We start from the raw sequence: 20,976 nt of genomic DNA on the forward strand, positions 1-20,976 counted from the left end.
CCTGCTCTGGGCACAGCTCCCTCTGACCTTATCCCAGGAAGGCCCATGGAGGCTCAGGAGAGACTTGACCGTCATCTAATAGCAGGCTCTGTTTCACAGCCAGGGAAGTTGAGTGCAGGGAGGCCGTGATGTTTCTCACTTCTCACTGTTGCTGGCCGCCTCCAGTAGGTAGAGAAATACCTTCTTTAGGGATAACTGCGGGCCAGGCCCCTGGGGGCCCTGGTGCTGCAAACAGACTGCAGCCCGCAGGCCAACCCTGTGTGGCCTGTTTCCAAGTGGCCCGTAAGCTAAGGATGGTTTGCACGTTTCCGAAGTTTGAAAAAAATCAAGAGGGGTACTACTCCGTGACACGTGGAAATATAAGACATTCAGATTTCTGTTCCGTAAAGAAAGTGTTATTGGAACCCGGCCTCCTTTGTTGGTTCACGTACGGCCTGTGGCTGCTTTCCAGCCGCTGGGACAGAGTTGGGTCACCGTGACAGAGGCTGTAGCCTGCAGAGCTGAAGATTGACAGTTGGCTCTTAGCAGAAAAAGTTTGCCAACCCCTGCTCTAGGAAGCCACAGTCCTGGGGCAGGACTGGAGGGGGCGGTAAGGGGTACAGAAGGCCCTGTGGTTCCCCTCTGTCCACAAAGCTTGTCGGTGCTCATGATCTTCAAAACTCTGACCCGTGAGTTTCCACGTCTGCACTTAGCACAGCTCCGCAGGGCTGGCTGCCCTCGGCAAAAGCCTTCCGTTTTATATATAAGGAAGGTCAAGGCTTCTATTTAAATAAGGAGTTGGTGACTTTCTTTTTTATGACTCTTACCATTTCAAAAAGTCTTTGGTGTCTCTAAGGGTGACTGTGGGGAGGACCACGAGGGACATTAAGGGTAAAGTCTTTAATGATTCTCTCTCGTTCTGTGGACTTCAGTGGGCTAGGGTGGCGGTAACAGATTTCCAGCCCCTGTGACCGCCCTTCTCTCCTGGCCCCGAGTCCAGGGTTGAGAATCTGCTCCCCACTCAGATGAGGGGACGACCGGCAGCCCCCAGGAGTGTTTTTAGGGCAGTGGTGGGGACATCCCCACGGCTTGCAGATTAAGAGAAGAACCAGCACGTCCTCTCTGAACGCAGGGCCGTGGCGGACGCAGTGGTGCCCGGACAGCTCGGCACCGCAGACGCCCAGCCAGATCAGCGGGCACCTTTGCTTCCCTCCCCCACCCTGTAGAGGACGCTTTTGTTCTTCCCCCACTGGAGTGTGGTCTTGCGGCGCCCGGAGCAGGGCCTTTGTGTGGCGGGGGCTCCGAGGCTGCTGGTGCTGGGATGCAGGTACACGGATGCTCGATGCTCGGTGCTCGCTGGAGAGGAGGCCGTAACGCACCCTCTGTGGCCTGCTCACTGGGCCACACTACATGGGCAGGAAGGGGCAGGAAGGGGCAGGGCTTGCTACTGAACTGACAGCGCACAAGGGCCACAGGAATGCTCCAGGAAGCCCCCTGGTCGCCCTCAGCCTTCTCCTCCTGAGCAGAGCGGGGCTGAGGCCCTGCTGGCTGGTCGGTCCAGGTGCATTTCTGCCTCTCACGTTCACTTTAGAGCCACACGGATTTGTTTTTCTAAAATGAATTGAAGCAGCTCCTTGGAGCGTCACCGGGAAATGAACCGTCATCTCCTGTTCAAAACATTAATCGTGTTGGGATATTTTTGCCACCAAGTGCAACAAATATTTAATGTCTGTTACCCAGAAGAGTGAATGTTTCTGGAGAATTTTCTCGCGCGCGCGCGCGCACACACACACACACACACACACACACACACACAGTGACTTTTACAGAATAACCATATGTGTGTGTTGGTGTTTAACTGTTTTCAGTAGGAAACAGAGATTGGAAAAATGACTATATGTTCAGAAATATTAAAAATTTTAAATTCAGGCAATGCAGCTGCCTGCTCTTTTTATTAATAAGTAAATGATAATGTTTTCGTGCTCTTTTAATCGCCTGATAAATTAATCCCACCAAAGAAACAATTGCTTTTAAAAGTTGAATTATCATTACTTTGTTCTTTCCTGAATTCAAATATATAATTGATCACCATTCCACACGTATGACATTTGAGAAAATGTATTAGCGAACTTTTTCCTTTTTCTTTTTTTTTTTTGAAGTGTGGTTGATTTATAGTATGTTTCTGGTGTACAGCATAATGATTCAGTTATGTGTGTACATGTATATTCCTTTTCCTTATAGGTTATTATAAGATATTGGATCTTTAATCCACAACTAAATTGTGTTTGTTATTTTTTTAGGTTCTTATCGTTAAATAGATTTAGTTCCTATGCTTTCCTGACATTTTGATTTAAAATTGTCTTTAGGCATCTGTAAATTATTTTTAATAAATATTATAATTAAAAATTTTAAATCACCAGAAACATAAAATAATTAAAACATCTCGAAGGAAAAAGGAAGAATAAAAGCCCCCACCCCGCCCCACCTCCTCTGCTAACAGCTTTTTCCTTCCAGAAGCTGTAACAAACATGCGCATCTTCTGAATACATCGGTGGGCTCGCACTTGTCGTGTGGTCCCACCACTTAGGTCTCTGGTCTTATTTGGGAGTACTTTCGCATCCACAGGAATGGCCCCGCTCTGTTTAACAGGTGCGGCTGGCGTCTCACCCCACCTGCTGCTGGTGATTCCGTGTCAGTGCTTCTCAGCAGGGGCGCCGTGGCGTTTGGGCCTGACGCGCCCCTGGTTTGGCAACCCGTGCCCCGCCCTCAGGGTGCTAGAGTGGCCTCAGGCTGGCGACCTGTCACAGCGTCTCTGGTTCCCGTCCGCCTGCACACCCGCGTCTCTGCAGGCGCCCGGGTCTGGGAGCATCCTTTGGGTGAGCACCGCAGCTGCAGACAGTGTGAGTATTTTCCTTGTAAATGAATATGTTTCACTGATGTTAACGGAAGTAATAATGTGCCTCCTGTCGTAAGCACAAGTAATCTGTAAATACTGTGAGTTTCTACACAGGTAATTTAGAAGTACGTTGAGCAAAATAGGGAAGGCGACCATTACCTCCTCCCCTCGGTACTGTTTACGTCCCCAGACGGGACATGAATGGTCTGTCATTGCAGGCTTCTTTCTGTGTGTTCATACTCTTCGATACGGGACCATACCACATAAATCTTCTTGGATTTGTCTTTTTCATTTGACATCAGATCCTGGAGAACTTTCTAAGAGTCTCCCATCTCTGCCTCACTCCTTTGGAAGCTGTAAGCTTGATTTTTGTATTTTTGACAATGATTTCAGACGTACGGAGAAGGTGAAAGACCAGAACAAGAAACCCCTACATCCACTTCTCCCACGTCCACCGATTATCTGTATTTTTCCCCATTTACTGCCCCCTGCCCTCCCTCCCCCGCGTGTGGGACCACACTCGTCTCTGGGTGTCTGAGCCCCTGTGAGCGCACGTGCGAAGCCCTCGCCGATTCCTGGTTCTCCTGGCCCCCGCGCAGGGGCTGGGACTTCCATGCCACGGGTTAGAGTGAAGGGGCCGTCTGGTCTCTGCCTTAAGGGGTTTTACAACAGTGTAATGAGAAAGCCTCAAATTAATTTCCATCAATTTTATGGTCCCTGCTCAGTTTTGAAACAAAGTGTATTATTAACTTGGAGTTTTATAATTTAAAAAGAACGCAGGTTCCTTAGGTCATATGTCAGGAAAGCATCTTTCCGACTACAGCTCCTGCTCCTCCTGCACTTTGTAACTGACTGGTACCAGGGCCGAAGAGGAAGCATCACATGTGCAGGTGAAATCCTTCTGTAAAGTGTTCGCTCTTGTCAGTGCCAACTGGTGGGAGCAGAACACCTGTCACGCGTCCCCCTCATCTTCTGCATCCCCTGTTTGTTGCTGTCACCTGCGGCAGGGTACCAGTCTTCCAGAATATTCCTCCAGGGACATCCTGGACCTCAGGGATGAGAGCAGCTCTGTATGGACAGAGCACAGCCATCCAGGCTCACCTCCAAGCCTGCTGTCACGTTGTCTCTTCTGTCCCGAGTTCTCCGAGGTGCTCCTTCCTCCGTCAGGGCCTGCGTGTGTTAAGGGCGAGGCTGGTTGTGAAGGGAAGGCGATTTGGTGAAAGCCACTCAGCAGACCTGGGGGGACAGTCGGGTCCACATTAGAACCTACTCGTGACTCCTGTTTAGTTCTTCCGTGTCCCACTCTATTGAAAATTAATAGAAAATTGTTGTATCTGTGCAAAACCGAGCTAAAGAATGCATTCGGCATCGGCAGACAGGCGGCGGTGACAGCGCTCCCTGCAGAGGTGCTGGGCGCGGCGGGAGAAGCCTCCGGGTCCTGTCCCCCTGGGAGGCGGTTCGGGGGCTGGGCTCGCCTCGCCTCGCCTCGCCCGCTCTCTGTGGCTGGGCTCCCGGAGCTGGAGCCGGGTGTGCTGGGGTCACTGCCCTTGGCTTCGGGCACGGTGTTTGGCTCCTGATGATCTGTCCTTGGTGACCTCTGAGTTTCTGAAGTGGATTTTCCTCTGGTCTGAAGGCATGTTGTAAACCGTGCCTTTAGTTTCTGATTGAATACATTCCCTGCTGACGGTCAGCTGCCGCCGCTCAGGAGAGACGGAAGCTCGGTGCCTCCTCGTCACGTGCCCAGTGAGCACCTCCTGTGTGCCAGGCTCCGTGCTGGGAGCTGAGAACTCGGAGCTGGATGACACACAGCCCGAGACTGCTAGGCGCCGGGGAGGAGCTCTCGTGTCTGACCCCAGGGCCCCGGTGAGTGGTAGGCCGGGTCCAGGGTGTGTGGAGCCAGGCCGCGGCGCGGGACTCAGCCCTGGGCTCCCAGGCCGCGCTCCCTACGGCGGGCGCCGTCGGCCAGACCATCAAGGAGGTTACAATCAACTCGTCCTTGTGCAGACCCACTCTCGCTGGAATGATGGCTTCTAATGAGAGAAACTCATAAAACATACAATTCTCATACAGTAAGTACCCGCCTCGCCTAGTGATAAGAATCTGACTTGATCGCCTCTCAGTCCCGGACCGTGAATGGAATCTGCCGAGACATGCAGAAGAAGAAATGCGAAGAAAGCAGTTAACGTCTCAACCTCCAACGAACCTTCTCTTCCGGGTGTTTTCCGAGCGCCGCGCTGGCTCCTCAGGGCGGTGGGTTTGCTGCTTGTGCTTCATTCACCAGGCCGCCACCGCCCGCCTCTGGGCAGAGGGCGCTCTGTAGTCAGGTTTGTTCATGGTAACACCTGGTCTGCCCTCCCTGCTTCATTATTTAAGAGTTGTTTGTGCTTAAAAATGCTTTTTCAGTGGGAACATACTAAGTTCTCAAAACGATGGAAGACTGCCCCCTTCCCGCCCGGTCATCTCAATCCCGGTCACCTCTAACTCCTGTCCGCAGGAGCGGTTTACTTAGGAGCGGTTAGCAGGCGGAGAGGCATGTGCGGTCAGGAGGAAGGACGGGAATGACTTAGTGTCTCCTCACACGGCTGCAGGTGGTACCTAGGACCGTACCGGCCACTGGGGATGCAGCCGTGGGCTCGGTGTGGCTCCCCCCGCCTGCCCGCCCCATAGTCCACATGCTAGAATAGAGACATTTTGTCACCAGCAGACCACCTCAGTCCCCGTGTCATTGACGGCACCACGGCATCAGTGCTCCTGTCCTCGGGTATAGCCTTTGGGGTAACCACCATCCTCGCCAGACCAAGATGTACCCCACCTACCCCCAGTGCTACCTGGAGGGCGGTTCCAGAAATGACTGCGCACCCCAGTCTTACTGGCGCTGAGTTTACGTGAGTTTGTGTGGTGGGTTCTGTCCTCTCCAGCCCCGACGCTGGGTGAGGAATGTTAAGCCCACCGAGGAGTCCTGGCTGATCGAAGGCACTGTCCCCCGTGGCGAGGTCAGTCCCAGCTGAGTACTCGGGATCCAGTGTGAGTGTGGGTGCTGCCTCTCCCCAGCCCCTAAGACAGGCCTGGTTTGCCCCCAAGGAGGGTAGTGTCTCAGTGCCTCTTCTGCGGTGACGTGCTTGGTCCTGGGGACGGGTGTGGTTGGGGGCAGTCTGTGTGGGGGTGAATCCCTGCATTACTTGTAGGTAATCACAGGGAGTTATACCGTTTGCTTTTGAGAACTGAATCAGTGACGCCTTCGGCTCCGTCTGGGTGGGGAGTGACGGCTGTGGAGCCCTGAGCCTCGTTTCACATCCGCAGGCCCCTTACTTCCCCAGGGCTGGCTTCTGAGGTGCTGGACACCTAACGGTGGAGAACTTGCATCAGCTCACGGGGCCATTTCTAGTGTTAACTGCCATTGTCACAATTCCTGTGACTCTACAAGGATTAGAGCTTTTAAAAAAAAAAAAATTGCTGGTTCTAGTTAAATCGTAAGTCACACAGTGAGATGCGGTGCGTGGGGAGGTGTGCCCCGTCTTCACTGAGCTGCGTGTCGGTCCTGGAGGGCGGCTTTGCATCTCACCCAGTAAGTGCCACACAGGTGTGCGACGTGACTGGTACTAACTGTGATGCACGTTGTTACCTGGAGCCCTGAGTGGACAGGGGTGATTCTTCATCTTGCTGATCCGGTTGTAAATTGCGTATCCCTCTTAGCCCCTTATTGTCGCGTTTTCTTCCTTGGATGACGCTCTCAGCCGAGCCTGGCGGCTTTTTCCTGTACTACTGAGAGTTAAATGGCCCTGGCTTTGTGGGAACACTGTGCAGCATACGTGAACGTTGTCAGCGTTATTTCGGAAGCTCGTGCTGTTTCATTACCGTGTCGCCGGAGCTGTGACCAGGCCGTCCGCACACCACCTCCGGTCTCACAGGCCGCAGCACAGGTGTGGGGCCGTGGGTCGCAGGACCGGCCTTGGAACGTGGGATGTCTTATCCGGAGTGTGACTTCAGCTGCAGCATTTCCAGGGCCTGGCATTCAGGCTGTCTTAGGGGCTTGAGAGGGAGAAAGGGAAGCAATCTCCCTTTCCGTCAGAAGTTTGATCCTGTGCTGTGGCCTTGCAGACTAACCTCACTCGATGGGGTAAAACGTCTCGGTCTGCTTTCTGCTTTGTTTCGCCTTGTGTGGGGAATGGGGTTGTGCTTGCAAATTTCCCACCTGTGATGAAGCAGCCTGCTTTTCCCGGGGGGTTTCTCGTGTGTGTTGGGTGAGCAGGTTGACCTTGGGGTTCTTGCGTCCACACCCGCCTGGGGAGGGGCCACCGCTGTCTGCAGAGCTGCATTCATCATCACGAATCAGATGCACGTTAGAAACTGGGGCTGAGTGGTCGGGTCATCCCTGAGCGCTGGGATGTCACCACGGTGTGCTGCTCCAGAGTGGGCCGTCGGAGCAGGCAGGAAGCGCCACGGCAGCCGTGTCTGTGACCCTGATTTGTCGGCGAGCTGGAAGAAGAGCCCCCATACAGCTCTGCTCTCACTGCTCAAACCGGATTTTAAAATCACTGTTACTTTTCACGTGGTATTTAGGTCCCTTAGCAAGTGTGGCTTTCGAGGTTTTGCTTTACATTTTGAGGGTCCGTGCCGAGGTCCATTTTCTGTCTCAGCCTCTGAGCAGCTCTTGTCCTCATCTGTGAAATGACGTGTTGGATTAAATGCTCTCTTTCTTCAGCATGTGATTCTGGTCTTTGTGAGGTGGGCGGCAGGTCTGTGGACGGCTCTGCCCTGAGCTCTGTGCTCCCCGCCCCTCCCCGGTGTCCGTGGTGGACAGGCGCGCCCCGCCCGCACGCGTGGAGCACCGTGAGCAGACGCTGCCGCGAGTCCCGCGGGTCTCAGCCCCGCCGCACGCTGTGCACACCTGGGCCCTGGCAGAGGGGGGCGCGGGCCTGCCTCATGATCGTGTGGAAACCAGTTCAGAATCGCAGCCTCGGGGGATCCTTGGTGACAGCCTGACTCTGCCCAGTGGGAAGGGGCACGCCACCGGCCCTGTGGGTGGTCACAGGGTGAAAGCAGACATTGCCCCTTGCCTCTCCCCTCACAGACTGCATAGTGCGGCCTTGGGCCCCAGTTTGAGAAACACTCGTCCGGACCAAAGCTGGATGCTCGTGTCAGCAGTCGGCTCTGGGAGATGCGGTTTGCTCAGCCTGCCACTCTGCAGACCAAGCTGGCTGCCCAGCAACGGCAGACCGGCCCCGGGCTCCCAGCCGCTGTCCCCGTGTGGCCCAGCTCCGCCTGGTTTCAGGGCATCTCTCCCTGAGGTGGCCTGTGAACAGCAGGCTGGAGGGACGGGTCAGCTGGCCTCCGGCCTTGCCTCTCCAAGGACCTGGGCCCAGTGTTCTTAAGCTTAAAACCTTCTGCTGCTTTGAAGTCCTATAAGGACAGTGCCCGGCCTGTGAGGTTGCCCCTGTCTGTCTTTTTCTCCCCTCCATCCTTGAAAGAATGAAACTTTAATTCCCATCGGGGCCGCCAGGTGGTCCTTAGACGTCTTGAGTCACTAAACCCTCCGGCAGGCAGCGTTTCACACCCACATGGAGGTGTGCTGTGCGCCCTTAACTACCCCGGCGACGCGTACTCACTGGGGGGTCACCCTTCCTTTCCTTTCTTTCTTTTCAGCACTGACATTGTGTGGTGATGTGCCCCCTACACCTGCCTTCCCGAGGAGGGAACCCCACCCCCGCACTTAACTGTAGGTGCCTGGATTTTCAGGCCAGCACGCACAGTGCCAGCCCCGCCCTCTGAGGAGCTCGTGCTATATTTTAACCCTCCTGGCACTGGCATTCACGAGATCGTGAAGGAGCAGTGACGGGGGAAGCGGGCGGGAGCGAGGTGCACCTTTATTTTCCTGTCTCCAAGCTCTTAGCACCATACCTGACTCCTCTCACCGCAGAGAATTAAGCGCTGTGTGTCAGACCTGACAATGACATAGATACAAACACGCATCTCAGAGTTGTTGATGTGTACTTTCACTTACAGTTGACCCTTGAACACCACGGGGGCAGGAGCACCAGCCCTCTGCATGGCTGGAAATCCATGTAGGACTTACGCTCGGCCCTGGGTCCCCGGTTCCTCCACGTCGCATTTACTGCTGAGAAAATCTGCGTCTTAGTGGCCCAGAGCAGCTCAGACCGTGTTGTTCAAGGGTCAGCTCTATTTACTTTTTAGTTTAAATTTATTGAATTTAATAATTTAATATGATCTCTGTACAATACTCGGCTCCCCTGTTGAGCCTGGAAGTTGTCGCCGACAGTAGGGAACAGTGTAGCTGGGTCCAATCTGGATTTGGTCCATGGTCGCTGGTTTGCAGACCCCTGGACTAGCCTGTTGGCTGGTCATCATGTTCTCTCCTTCCATGTCCTCCCCACCCCTTCACCTTTGGGGGCACAATTTGGCGTCCCAGAGTGAGGGCCCTCACCTCTGACCTTGGAAGTGCCCTAGACTCCCCTTCACTGCAGTCCCCTGCCTGCACAAACAAGCCGTGCTGATACTCCAGGGGCAGCTTCTCAGTGATCTGAGATACTCTCTCTGTGTTCTGAGCCCCCAGGCCCTGCGTACTCTGTGCACTGTCCTCGGTGCCATCTCTTTGTTGGGGGTGTTGTAAGGGCCTTTCCCAGCCTGTGGTTGATTTTTTATTCTCTGACGGTCTTCTGGTGAACACAAGTTCTTCATTTAATGTACTCCAACGGATCCATATTTTCCTTCTTTTGCTTTTTGGGCCCTTTAAGCGAATTTCTTAAATCTCCAAAGTGCTCTCGCACGTTCCCTCCTAGAAGCTCTCCCACGAACATCTCTCGTTTGCCTTGGCCAGTGCGTAACCGGCAAGTTTTGTACCACTTGGGCGCTGCTGCCCACCTGCGGTGTAAACCCGGGGGGAGGACGTCCCCCACCAGTCAAGCCTTCAAGATACTGCAGTTAAGACAGCGTGGGACCCGCAGGCCAGGATGTGGAAGCAACCCAAGTGCCCCTCAGCAGACGACTGGACAGAGCCGACAAGAGGTACACTCACGCATGTGCACACGCACATGCACGCACACGCACGCACACTGGAGTACTAAGCCAGAGAAAAGAAGCAAGTCTCGCCCCTTGAGGCAGCATGAGTAGACCTGGGGGGTATTGTGCTAAGTGAAGTAAGTCAGACGGAGAAAGACAAATGCTGTATGATTTTACTCATTTATGAAATATTTAAAAATATATAAACTAATGAACAAAACAGAAACACACAGTGAAAACAGATTGGGGGGTTCCCAGAGGGGAGGGGGTGTGGGGGGGTAAAGGGGGGTAACTGTGGTCACAGATGGAGGCTGTGGACCTTGGTGGCGAGCACGCTGCCGTGTGTGCAGAAGTCACACTGATGCTGCACTCGTGAGACTTACATAACATCATAAACTAATGTTACCTCAATTTAAAAAAATACCTTAGGGCTCTTTTTAAATTACTCTTTGTTTCTAATTCTAGAGTTATAAATGATAGACGTATTTGTTCCTGAAACTCTGTCTTTTTAAACGTCCCCCTTCAGCGATGCTGTCCGGTGAGGCGCATTCTCGTGCTTTGCTTTAGTTCTTCTGACATTCTTTCCTTTAATTCTTGACCATGTTTGAACCAGCCGGTCACAGTCCGCGGTGCAGTCCAGCGTCTGGCCCCTCGGTGACGGTTCGTGTTGATGGCTCTTTCCCCGCATCGGGGGGTCGTTCCTTCTTGTGTCTTTGTGTGTCCTCTGAGTTGTTGTTGTTGAAAACGAGACTTTTAAAATAATGTGGCAACTCTGGAAATCAGATTCTCCCCTCTCCCAGGGGTTTGTTGCTGTTTCTAGCTTGAACAGTTGACTTTTCTTACAGTTTCTGGTCTTTGCTGCAGACCCTGTCACGTGCACCGCGGTTACTGTGATGTCCCTGCGTGCAAGGACGGCTGTTGGGTCGTCTCCGAGTCTGGTTCTGCTGCTGGCCTTGTTTCTTGACAATGAGTTGTACCTTTTCCTCGATCTTGGTGTGTTTCATAATGACTGGGTGGTGTTCCACCGTGTACACACACCACAGCTTCTTTATCCAGCCATCTACACACGGACACTGAGCTTGCTTCCGTGTCTTGGCTGTTGTAAATAGTGCTGCTGTGAACATTGGGGTGCAGGTGTCTTTCCGAATTAGAACTCCCTCCGGATATATGCCCAGGGTCGGGATTGCTGGACCACAGGGTAACTCCATTTTTAGTTTTTAAAGGAATCTCCATACTGAAAAACTGGTTGGTTCTTAAAGTCAAGATAAACATGAAGAAAAGTACTGAGAGAATTCAGTCCTGTGTCAAATAAGATAGAGTCACTTCTGCAGGAAATAAAGCCTTTGTAGATATGATTACATAGCAAGTTCCACCGCTGAAGGAGCATGCCCCGCGGGGGTTACTGGTAGCCTTCTGTTCTTGTTTTTCTGGTTAATCCATCCTAGTCCCGGCACTAAAGGAGGGTGTGAGTCTGATTATTTTCTGTTCCTTTTTTGGATGACCTAGGCTGAAGATTTTTGCTGTTGTTTTCCTTACCAATATTCAAAGCTACTGATAAGGGAGATAAAAGGCACTGAATTTGAACTTCCACCTGTCTTGCTGGATTTACTTTAGGAACTTACCCTGTTGAGACTGATAGGATTTTTGATGCTAGTGATTTCTTTAAGTTTGTCATAAGTAAAACTAAACTTAATAGCTTGAATTTGTATCTATAATGAAAGCGATCGTGCTTGAATAAAGTTTCCCATTAACTTCGTGAAATAATACACTTCGTTTGTAAGGATTTCCATTTCCTCGGCATTCTTGACTTTCCTTCTGAAATGCTGGTGCCAGTAGCTTTGTAACTGCGTTTCTGCCATTCGTGTTGAAGAACTGAGTCCTTTGGCCCCCCAGGGACCCGTGCTTCTCGGGGTCTAGGAATCCAGCTTCCCTTGGGGATGGTGCTCTGTGAGGAGCCAGCTCAGCTCAAAGTGGAGACTGAAGCTGACAGAGGCTCTAACACGTACAGCAGGGCTGCAGAGGACTGACCTCTATGCCCGGAAACTCCAGAACCCAGCCAAGGACTCCTGATGGTCTCTGGTCGCGCCCTGAACTGACGGTAGCTGTTTGTGTAGTTGACAGTGACATTGCTAATCAGAGTGCTTTTATTTCAAGAGAACAAAAATCCTCAGTTCTTTTTACTCTCCTCTTGTCAAAATGTCATTCAGCAGACTCGGTGAGCGTCCTTAAAAGCAAAGCTGGTGCTCAGGACCAAAGGCACGAGCGCAGCAGGACGGGGTCCTCCCCTCCGGGAAACGTGCACACCGCTGGCCGGGAGAGCGAGATTCCTGGCCGTAAAGAGAGAAACAGATCTTGTATTTTGAGGCTTTTGCCTCTAGACTAAGAGCCTCAGAATTGGCTACAAGTCCTTGTGTGATTTTCCTTTGGTTGTATTAACCCCTCTCCAGCAGTTAAATAAAGCATTTTCCATCCTTGTCTCCTCTGCTTCCCCGTCCCAAGAAAACCAAAGAAATTTAGCAAAGAGATGGAAGTGACCACGGTCCACCCCGTGATTTGGATCTTCTCCAAGAATTTGATTGTAATTGCTAATTAGACACCTTCTAGCTAGTTTAAGAAAATATTAAATATAACTTTTTAAAAAATCAAACATAGAATTACCATATGTTCCACTTCCGTATCAACAGATAGAGACATTTCTGTATAATCTGTGTAATTACCAGTCCCACTTCCAGGTATGCATCCAGGGAACTCAAAGTGGGGATTCGGGTATTTGTACACGCGTGTGAGTACGTGTGCACGTGTGGCATCATTCACAAAAGCCGAAGGTGGAAACGGCCCAAAGTCCACTGATGAATGAACGGATAAACAAAATGTGGTCTTTGGGAAATACTGGAGAGGAATATTATTCAGCCTTAGAGAAGAATGAGTTCTGACGCCCGCTGCTTGGGCGCACCTCGGAGATGGGGCGCGACCTGAGACGAGCTAGGCACGGCAGGACGGGTGTCGTGTGCTGCTGCTACTGTGAGGGACCTAGAACACTCAGATTCACAGACACAGAGCAGAGTGATGGATGCCAGGAGAATGAGGAGTCAGTGTTCGGTGGGTTCAGAGCTGCAGCTGGGGAGGTGGGACGTTCTGGAGACGGTGGTGGTGGTGGTTGCACAACCGTGTGAGTGTACCTAGTGTCACTGAACTGTACACTTAAAGATGGTTAAAATGGTAAATTTTATGTGTATTTTACCACTGTTTCAAAATTATGTTTGCTAATACCCTCTTTAGGGCTTTTGCGGAAAAAAAAAAAAGTATGTACCATGTATAGACACTCATTGTTACATACGCGTGCGTGCATACGAAGCCAGGGTTGCCTGTGAGGTGCGGGAGCGCCCTTCCCCACGCCGGGCTGGGTGGCAGGAGTTACCGGCGGCGAGGATGGTGTGGTATCGTGACGCCACGAGTCATGAGTCACGTCTTGTGTGGTTCTGATTTGTGTCGTCTGTGTCAAGTTCTGACGTCAGAGTTAAGTTATCTTCACGAAGTGGATTTGGGTAGATTTCCCTCTTTTCTGGGTGCTCTGAGACCGTTAACTTCTATTGCTGGCCTAGCCCCAGGATGGTTTTCAGAGGTAATTTTTAGTAACTTTATTTCTGTCTTTCCTTGGTCATTTTTCTTTTTGTTTCTACTGTGTCAGGGGGGTCAGTCTTGAGAATTGATATTTTTCTAGAAAGTTGTCCGTTTCTCGATATTCTGGTGTATTTGCATGGTGCGCACAAAGTGGTGGTTGTCCGTGCTGTCAGGATGGTTGGAAAGCAAGGGAGGGGGTTTTCTGTGGTCCGGCCCCTCGGCTGATACTTCCCACCTCCCGTTAAGCTCCACGTGCAGCCCGCGCGGCGCGTTCCGCTCACGTTCCCCCGCCTTCCTCTGTGCGCATCCAGGCTGCTGCCCGACGGGTTCTGGCTCAGGGGCCCCCTTTAGCGTTTCGTCCAGTGCAGGCCTGCTGGCCGCAGACTCGCTCAGCTCTTGTGTGGGGAGGTTCTTATTTCTCCTTTGTTCCCGAAGGACATTTTTGCTGCATGTTTGCTGTGTCCGAGCTGACTTTTTCCCCTCGGTCTATGCACTGTAAAGGTGCCTTTCCTTTCCTTCTGTCTTGTGTACTTTGAAAGATAAACATACGGTGTTCTCACGTTGTTCCGTCTGTTGTCTTTTCTCTCTCCCCTTCCCTGCTTTTGAAGATCTTCGTGTGTCGCCAGCTTGCAGCGGATGGTGATGGTGTGCCTTGGTTTGGTTTTCTGTGTTTACCCTGAGAGGTGCTTGTAAGCTTTGGTCTGCAGGCTTCGGGTTCTCATCAGATACAGAAAACATCCAGCCTCTGTTTCTGCAGGTGTTTTTCACACACACACACACACACCCCTTCTCGGACTCAGATCAGCCGTGTGCCCGACACGCCCCCTCCCTGCCTCGGCTCCCTCCTCTCTGCTTCATTTGGCATCTCCTGCTGTGTCTCCAAGTCCTCTGATCTTCCCTGTGTCGCACCTAATCTGTGAAACACATCCAGTGACATCCTTACCTCTAACCTCCCATTTCCTCGTACGTTCCTGTTGTCCCTTAAGTAAACCCTCGAGCACCTCGGGGTGATGTGTAACAGCTTTGGGAAACGTCCTTTTCTATTAATTCCGCCACCTCTCACTTTTAGATCTCTGTTAACTGATGTGATCTTGACCGCGGGTCCCGTTTTCCTACATCTGTGTGCATCTGGTGATTTGGGGTCCCTGCACCTTGTGACGTGTACATTTTGGGGCGGGGCGCTGGGTTCCGCTGTCTGCTTTCTGCAAGCGCTGCGTTTGTTCTGACAACCCGTTGTTACTAACACGTGAGTCTGAGCCTTTCCAGGCTTACTTTTAAGCTTTGTCGGTGAGTTCTCGAGGATCCTTTGCTCTAGAGCTAAATTCGTTCCACTCTAGGTACGTGCCTGTTCTGGGCTCTCTACCCAGGGCCCGGGAGCTCAGGGAAGTCTCCCCACCAGCTGGTGCGGACCCCCAGCCTAAGGTGAACTCTGGCGGCCCACTCAGCTCGCAGGTCATCGCACTTTGCCCAGAAGTTGCTCTCTGCCCAGCCTCATGGATTTCGCCCTGCACGTGCCCAGAGTGGTGTTCAGCAGGGACTCAGAGGCTCCCTGGGCAGTCCTGGAACTTTCTCTGTAGCTCTCTCCTTTCCGCTACCTGCCCCACCAACCACAGCCTCCTGGGCCTCCTCGCCTCCAGTCTCTGTTCCTCCCCAGGTCAGCATTTTGCCCGCTGTGTCTGGTTCCCCTCCCTGCGCCCATAGCAAGGAAGCCGCCGCCTCCAGGCAGGAGGCCAGGTGGGTCTTTGGGCTCACGCTGTCTGCCCCCTTCACCATGGTGACGTGGTCCTGCGCTGCCTTGCTGTCCGGTGTCTGAAACGGCCGTGCAGGTCGTGCAGAGCCAGTGCAGAAATCCAGACCCTGTTCCTCTCTCATGCTTGGAAGCAGAAGGCATGTTTTGTTTTGGGGACATGCTTTCTGAACAGTGAATTTTAACAGGTGAACACAACCGAGGGTATCTTTTTTGCTCTCAGCATGTTTTAAAAGAAAACTGTTTTCAGGAAAGACACTAAAACGGGTTTTCTCCTAGCTGAGTTCTACGCCAGCACCCCCGGAAAGGCACGCAATTGTCCCGGCGCCCGCCTCCTGTGTTCAGGAGCCATCAGCTCACAAGGCAGCGTTTGCTCCTGTGTTTCCATCAGAGCTGCTGGCCTGAGTCACACTGAGTGCCACGTGCCTTCCGTCCGGGAGATGCTTTCTCCTGAATGTCAGTGTTAACCTTTCACTTGAGTCGTTAGCGGTTGCTTCTCTGAAATGCAGCGGTCCTGCCCCTGACCAGCACGAGGCTGGGCTGAAGGCGCCTCAGGGTCCGCTCCCTTCATCTGTTTAGTCAGGGGTTGGTGGCTGAGTGTTCCGAGCACCAGGATGCGTTCGTGACGAGACAGACAGGGACCCTGCTCTCAGGAGCTCGGTGGCGTTGGTGCAGCTCAGTCTGAGGTGGCACTGGAGCTGCCGTTCAGATGAGCAGAGACCAGCCGTTGGAAGCTCCAGGTCAAGGACGATGAGGCAGAGGGAGGGGACGGGACAGAGGCCCCAGGGGAGGCAGACCTGCGGCAGGAGAGCGTCGTGAGGAGGGACGAGCCCAGTGCTGGCCCCGTGAGTCCAGGCTCAGTCCTGTTGTGCGCACTTCTGCAGCTAAGTAGGGCACAGTCAGGTGTCACGAGGCCCCTGAGGTGGGCCCCAGAGGGTCCTTCGGGGGTGGGGGTAGTGGTTGAGCCACTACAAGATTACAGGGTCTGCAGTCAGCAGGAGCCGTGATAGCACCAGAGAGCCAGTGAAGCTGGACAGGGAGACAAAAGCCAGATTCCACCGTCCTGGTCAGCACGAGCCGCCAAGAATCCATGTCTAAGTTTGCAGAACCACGGAGAGCTCCGGAGGACCTGCTCCCTCAGAGATGCTGCGCTTTTTCCGAAGGCCCCGTGGACCTCAGCCTAGAAATCCTGCTTTTGTGGAAGGAAGGCTCGAGGAGAAGTCTCGGGAGCTGAGGAGCATGTGACTTTAAATAGGGAGCGAAGAGTCACGGAGAAGCGGGAGCCGCTCAGGGTGGGAGGGCTGCCCCGAGGCCAGGGGGCTCTGTCCAGCGGACAGCAGGCACCTAGCACCCTCGGGCCTCCCCGTGTCGCCAGGGCCCTTCTCACCGCTCTGACCCCGCACCAGCTGACAGCTCAGGCCAGGGCTGGTAACCCTGAGACCCAAGCAGCTCTCGATGTTAGCTCACTGGCAGGTGCCGCCCACTGTGACGCAGCATCTGGAGAGAGCCAGAGCCTCCGGCCCACGCCCACTGGCCCTGTTACCCGGGGTCATGTGGCAGGAGAGAGCGCCATCTTCAGCTGTCTGACAGTGTAGTAGAATTAGGACCGGTGGACAGAGGTTATAAGTAGCCAGGGCCCAGGCATCAGAGGGAGGACCCCCCCGGAGTCTGGAGCAGCCGGGGAGGGGGCTCTGCAGCCATGGCCCCCAGACTGCACCGTGTGTCTGCCGAGTGGGTCTTCACTCCAAGGAGTACACCTCGGCTCGATGGCAGGCAGCCTCAGCTCTCATAATGAAGCAGTAAGATGGTGATTTCTTTGAAACTCGGTGTCCTTTTTTCTTTCCACTTCTCGAGCCTGGGATGGCACCCTCCATGAGACCCATTCTCTTTCAATTCCAGTCTTCAATTATTGCAATTTTTATTGCAAATAGGAAGAAGCAAAATATTGTCGCTTCTTTTGGGCCAGTTCTTGTCCGTCTTTATCTTACGAGGCAAGATCAGCACGAGGGCGAGTCCATTGTCAGACTCGGAAGGAAACCAGATGCCTTTAAAAGCTGACCTTCCCAGGGTTCTGCTTCTAAACGCGCCTGCCTGAGCACCCCAAACCCTGGCTCCGTAACTCAAAGGCGACCCTGGGGAGCGAGTCAGTAGCGGGGAACTCTCAGACCTCTGTGGTTTCCACTCCCGCAGGTACCTCTCCGTTCATGGATGCGCTGACAGCCAACGGGACGACCAGCATCCAGGCGTCGGTCACGGGCGTGACAGCCGGGAAGAGGAAGTTCATTGACGACCGGAGAGACCAGCCTTTCGACAAGCGGCTGCGGTTCAGCGTGAGGCAGACGGAGAGCGCCTACAGATACAGAGACATCGTCGTCAGGAAGCAGGACGGCTTCACCCACATCTTGTTGTCCACCAAGTCGTCAGAGAATAACTCACTGAATCCGGAGGTGAGCGCTGTTTCTCGGGCTGGTTTGTGCCTCCCCCGTGCCCGGCCCTCGCTGGGTCTCCCTGGGACTCGTGGGGATGGTCTGCGTGTGGACACCCAGCCACCTTCTTCAGGGTGTGGGCTGCGAATGGGGGCTGGCAGGGGTTCCTCTGTGCTCACCTCCAGGGCAGGAGCCTCGGGCCCCCTGGAGCCACCTACCAAGTGTGTGCACCTGCTGTCCCTCAGCTGTCACCAGACTTTGTTCAGACGAGACTCAGGTGCCCCGAGTTCCGCCCCACGGGGTATTTTACCACCGTCCCCGGCCCGAGTTCAGTGTTACCTGGGGAGGAACTCACGGTGACAGTGGTTTCAGCATGCCCGTTGCTGATCAAACCTGGTAAATGTCGCTTCCAGGGATCTCGCGAGGCTGGTGCTTGCAGAGGTGTGAAAACTTAGTTCTCTGAAGTATCAAAAATCAGAAGTATCTGAACCTCACTCTATCATGTGTAGAATTTTAAGTTCTGGTAGTTGTTTTCCACGTGTGAACACCTGGGTCAGGCTTTTTCCAGACAAGAAAACCAAACTGCAGGAGGCTGGTGTGTCAGGTCAGGGTCACGGGACAGAGCAGTTCAGGGCTCGTCCCAGAACCTTGTTGGACTGCAGGGTCCCTTCCCTTCATTTAATTATCTAAGTGCTTTACGTCCTTTAAAACGACCCCATGCTGGTGTGCTTGTTCTTCACGTATGCACCAAACTTGGGGTTTCTGTCCCAAGCATGGTATGCTGATGTCAAAAAAAAGGGCAAAACAAGGAACCGAGAGCGTCTCTGAGCTGTCTGCCTGTGCCACCTGCCGCCCAGCCTGCAGAAATGCCCGGTGGGTGTCCTTGTGGCTCCCCTCCCGGGGCCTCGAGGACCGGCCACTGAGGTGCCTTAGTTGCTCCCCATCCATAGTTGCTCAGCTGATGCTCCTCTGTCCCCATTATTCCCAGTGTCTGGTCTCAGAAAATAAGAAATCTGTGAATTAATTTTTTTTAACTTTTTTTCCCTTAATGGAGGCACTGGGGATCAAACCCAGGACCCCGTGCATGCTAAGCACACGCTCTGCCCGTGAGCTGCTCCCTCCCCCTGCAGATTTCCCTGTCCCTGGTGGCAGATACAGGGAACAGCTGCGGGCTGCAGATGCACTTTCTCCAGATCCAGATGATCCGCTAGAGAAGTGCTTCTGGGACGCTCTTTAGGGAAGACCCTGTGCCCCCCCGTAACTCCTGGTGACTTGCAGGTGATGAAGGAGGTGCAGAGCGCACTGAGCACGGCTGCAGCCGATGACAGCAAGCTGGTGCTGCTCAGCGCCGTGGGCAGCGTCTTCTGCTGCGGCCTGGACTTCATCTACTTCATTCGGCGCTTAACCGACGACAGGAAGCGGGAGAGCACGAAGATGGCCGAGGCCATCAGGTACGCACGCCTGTCCGCCGTGGGCCGGGGTTTGACCCAGGCCCTGAGAGGCCAGGCCTGAGCAACCGGTGAATGAAGTGTACGTCTCCCCACTGAGACCTGGTAGCAGAATGCATCAAACCCTCTGTCTCCTCTGAGCCAGCAGAGAGTCCCACTGGCCTTGAGCAAATAACTAATTTCAAGGCCAGTGCGTGTGCAGACGTGCCCTGGTGGTCCGAGCACACAGCGCACGCGGCCGCAGCCCCAGCCCCAGCCCTTGTGCTGCGCGTGGGTCCTGGTCTCAGCCCTTGAGTAAAGATGCATTCTCTTTCACGTAGTAACTCACCATTTGCTCAACCCTGAAGTAAGCTGGCTAGGCTTCACGACAACATAGTTCCATAACGTCCCGTGAGAAGGGTTTTTAGTACCAGCAGGACAGTCAGGTTCATCCCGAGTCCCAGCCACACGGAAAGCCGTCTAGTACAGGTGAAAGCTAAAAGTTCCCTTTCCCTCACCCCCAAGGCATCCACTGCTCATTTGTACGTCCTGAACCTTTTTTGAACATTTTCAGAAGAGTATTACACACACACACACACACACACACACACAAATAACATACATGTCTTTTAGTTCTGTCAAATAAGTGGAATCACACTTTTTTTGTTTTGCAACTTCTTCCATTTAGCAGAGTGACTGTGGATGTTTGTCTCTCCTGTCGTGGGAGCCGCCTCTCTGTGTCGTAATGTGGCACAGCCTTCCCTGGAAGCCCGTGACGCTGCACCAGCACGTGCGGGTCTGTGCTTAGTTACGTCCCGCGCCGCTCATGCCCGTCGCTGTGCGTGTAATGAAAAAGTCTGATTGCTCAGAGGCTACTTTTATTGAAGTGACTGAAACCCGGTCACCAGCCAGACTGACTGTTGTACTGCCCGCCCCCCCACCACCTCCCTAAACTGTCGTGTCTCTAAGTGACGCTGAAGAACCCTCGTGTGTCTTTGTAGTTTACAGGATGGACACGTTTGGAGAGACGCAGGCCTCCAGAGTGGCAGTAAAGTTGGCTGGATCTCCTCCAAAATCCACAGATTTCTGGAGAGCTGAAGTTGGGCTGCTTTTGCTAGTTACTGGGCCCCAAGTGGCTGAGACTCCAAGCACTGATGTTGGAGGCACTGGGCTTCCCGGTCCCCTAAACTGCTTGAGGGGTGCCCATCAGGAGGGTGGAACCCTTTTCCTGCCTCGGTTTGGAGCGGACGGGGCATCACTCTCGGACATCTCTCCAGGTGTTCTGACGGGCACGGGTCCAGACAGCCCATCGGAGGAGCCCTGAAGCCACCCATCTTGGGGCTACGGGCGTTGCCTCGGCCTTTATAACATTTTCAGTGATTCTCAAAGTTAGTACGTTTTCCCACGCTGCAAGCACACACGTGTGCGGTTAGTTCCTTCTTTTCGAACGTTGCCGTTGCTTAGCCTTTCGTACAGTCGCTCTTCTTTCAAATATAGTTTGAAATTTAAAAATCTGATTTCACTAAGCATTGTTTCTGGCCCCCTAAATAATTTCAAAGTGGCAGTGTCCTAGATAGGACCACCTGGTTACTCAGTTTCAAACTGAACTGCTTGATCAGGGCAGGGAGTTCCTTGACAAACCATCAGTAACTTGAGGGCAGCTGGTAGACGCTCCTCATTATTAACCCATCCCTTCCTTCCAGGGGGAGTTACAGTAACTGAATTTTCTGTATTTAATTGAAGTATCATTGACTTTCAGTGTTGTGTTTCTGGCGCGCAGCACAGTGACTCAGCTATACACACACAATCTTTTTCGTATTCTTTTTCATTATAGGTAACTACTAGGTACTGAATGTCATCCCC

General features: G+C 53.1%; 1 protein-coding gene across 1 annotated transcript in view; it reads left to right on the forward strand.

The window, feature by feature from the left end:
• The window catches only part of CDYL (chromodomain Y like), a 100,951-nt gene that overhangs the window by 67,983 nt on the left and 11,992 nt on the right, over positions 1-20,976 (forward strand). The window contains exons 3-4 of the mRNA XM_064476156.1: positions 17,451-17,707; positions 18,965-19,137. Of these exons, the coding sequence (XP_064332226.1) occupies positions 17,451-17,707; positions 18,965-19,137 (430 nt within the window). The remainder of the gene's footprint in view (positions 1-17,450; positions 17,708-18,964; positions 19,138-20,976) is intronic.

The sequence above is a fragment of the Camelus dromedarius genome, chromosome 19, assembly GCF_036321535.1.
Source record: "Camelus dromedarius isolate mCamDro1 chromosome 19, mCamDro1.pat, whole genome shotgun sequence".
Taxonomy (NCBI): domain Eukaryota; kingdom Metazoa; phylum Chordata; class Mammalia; order Artiodactyla; family Camelidae; genus Camelus; species Camelus dromedarius.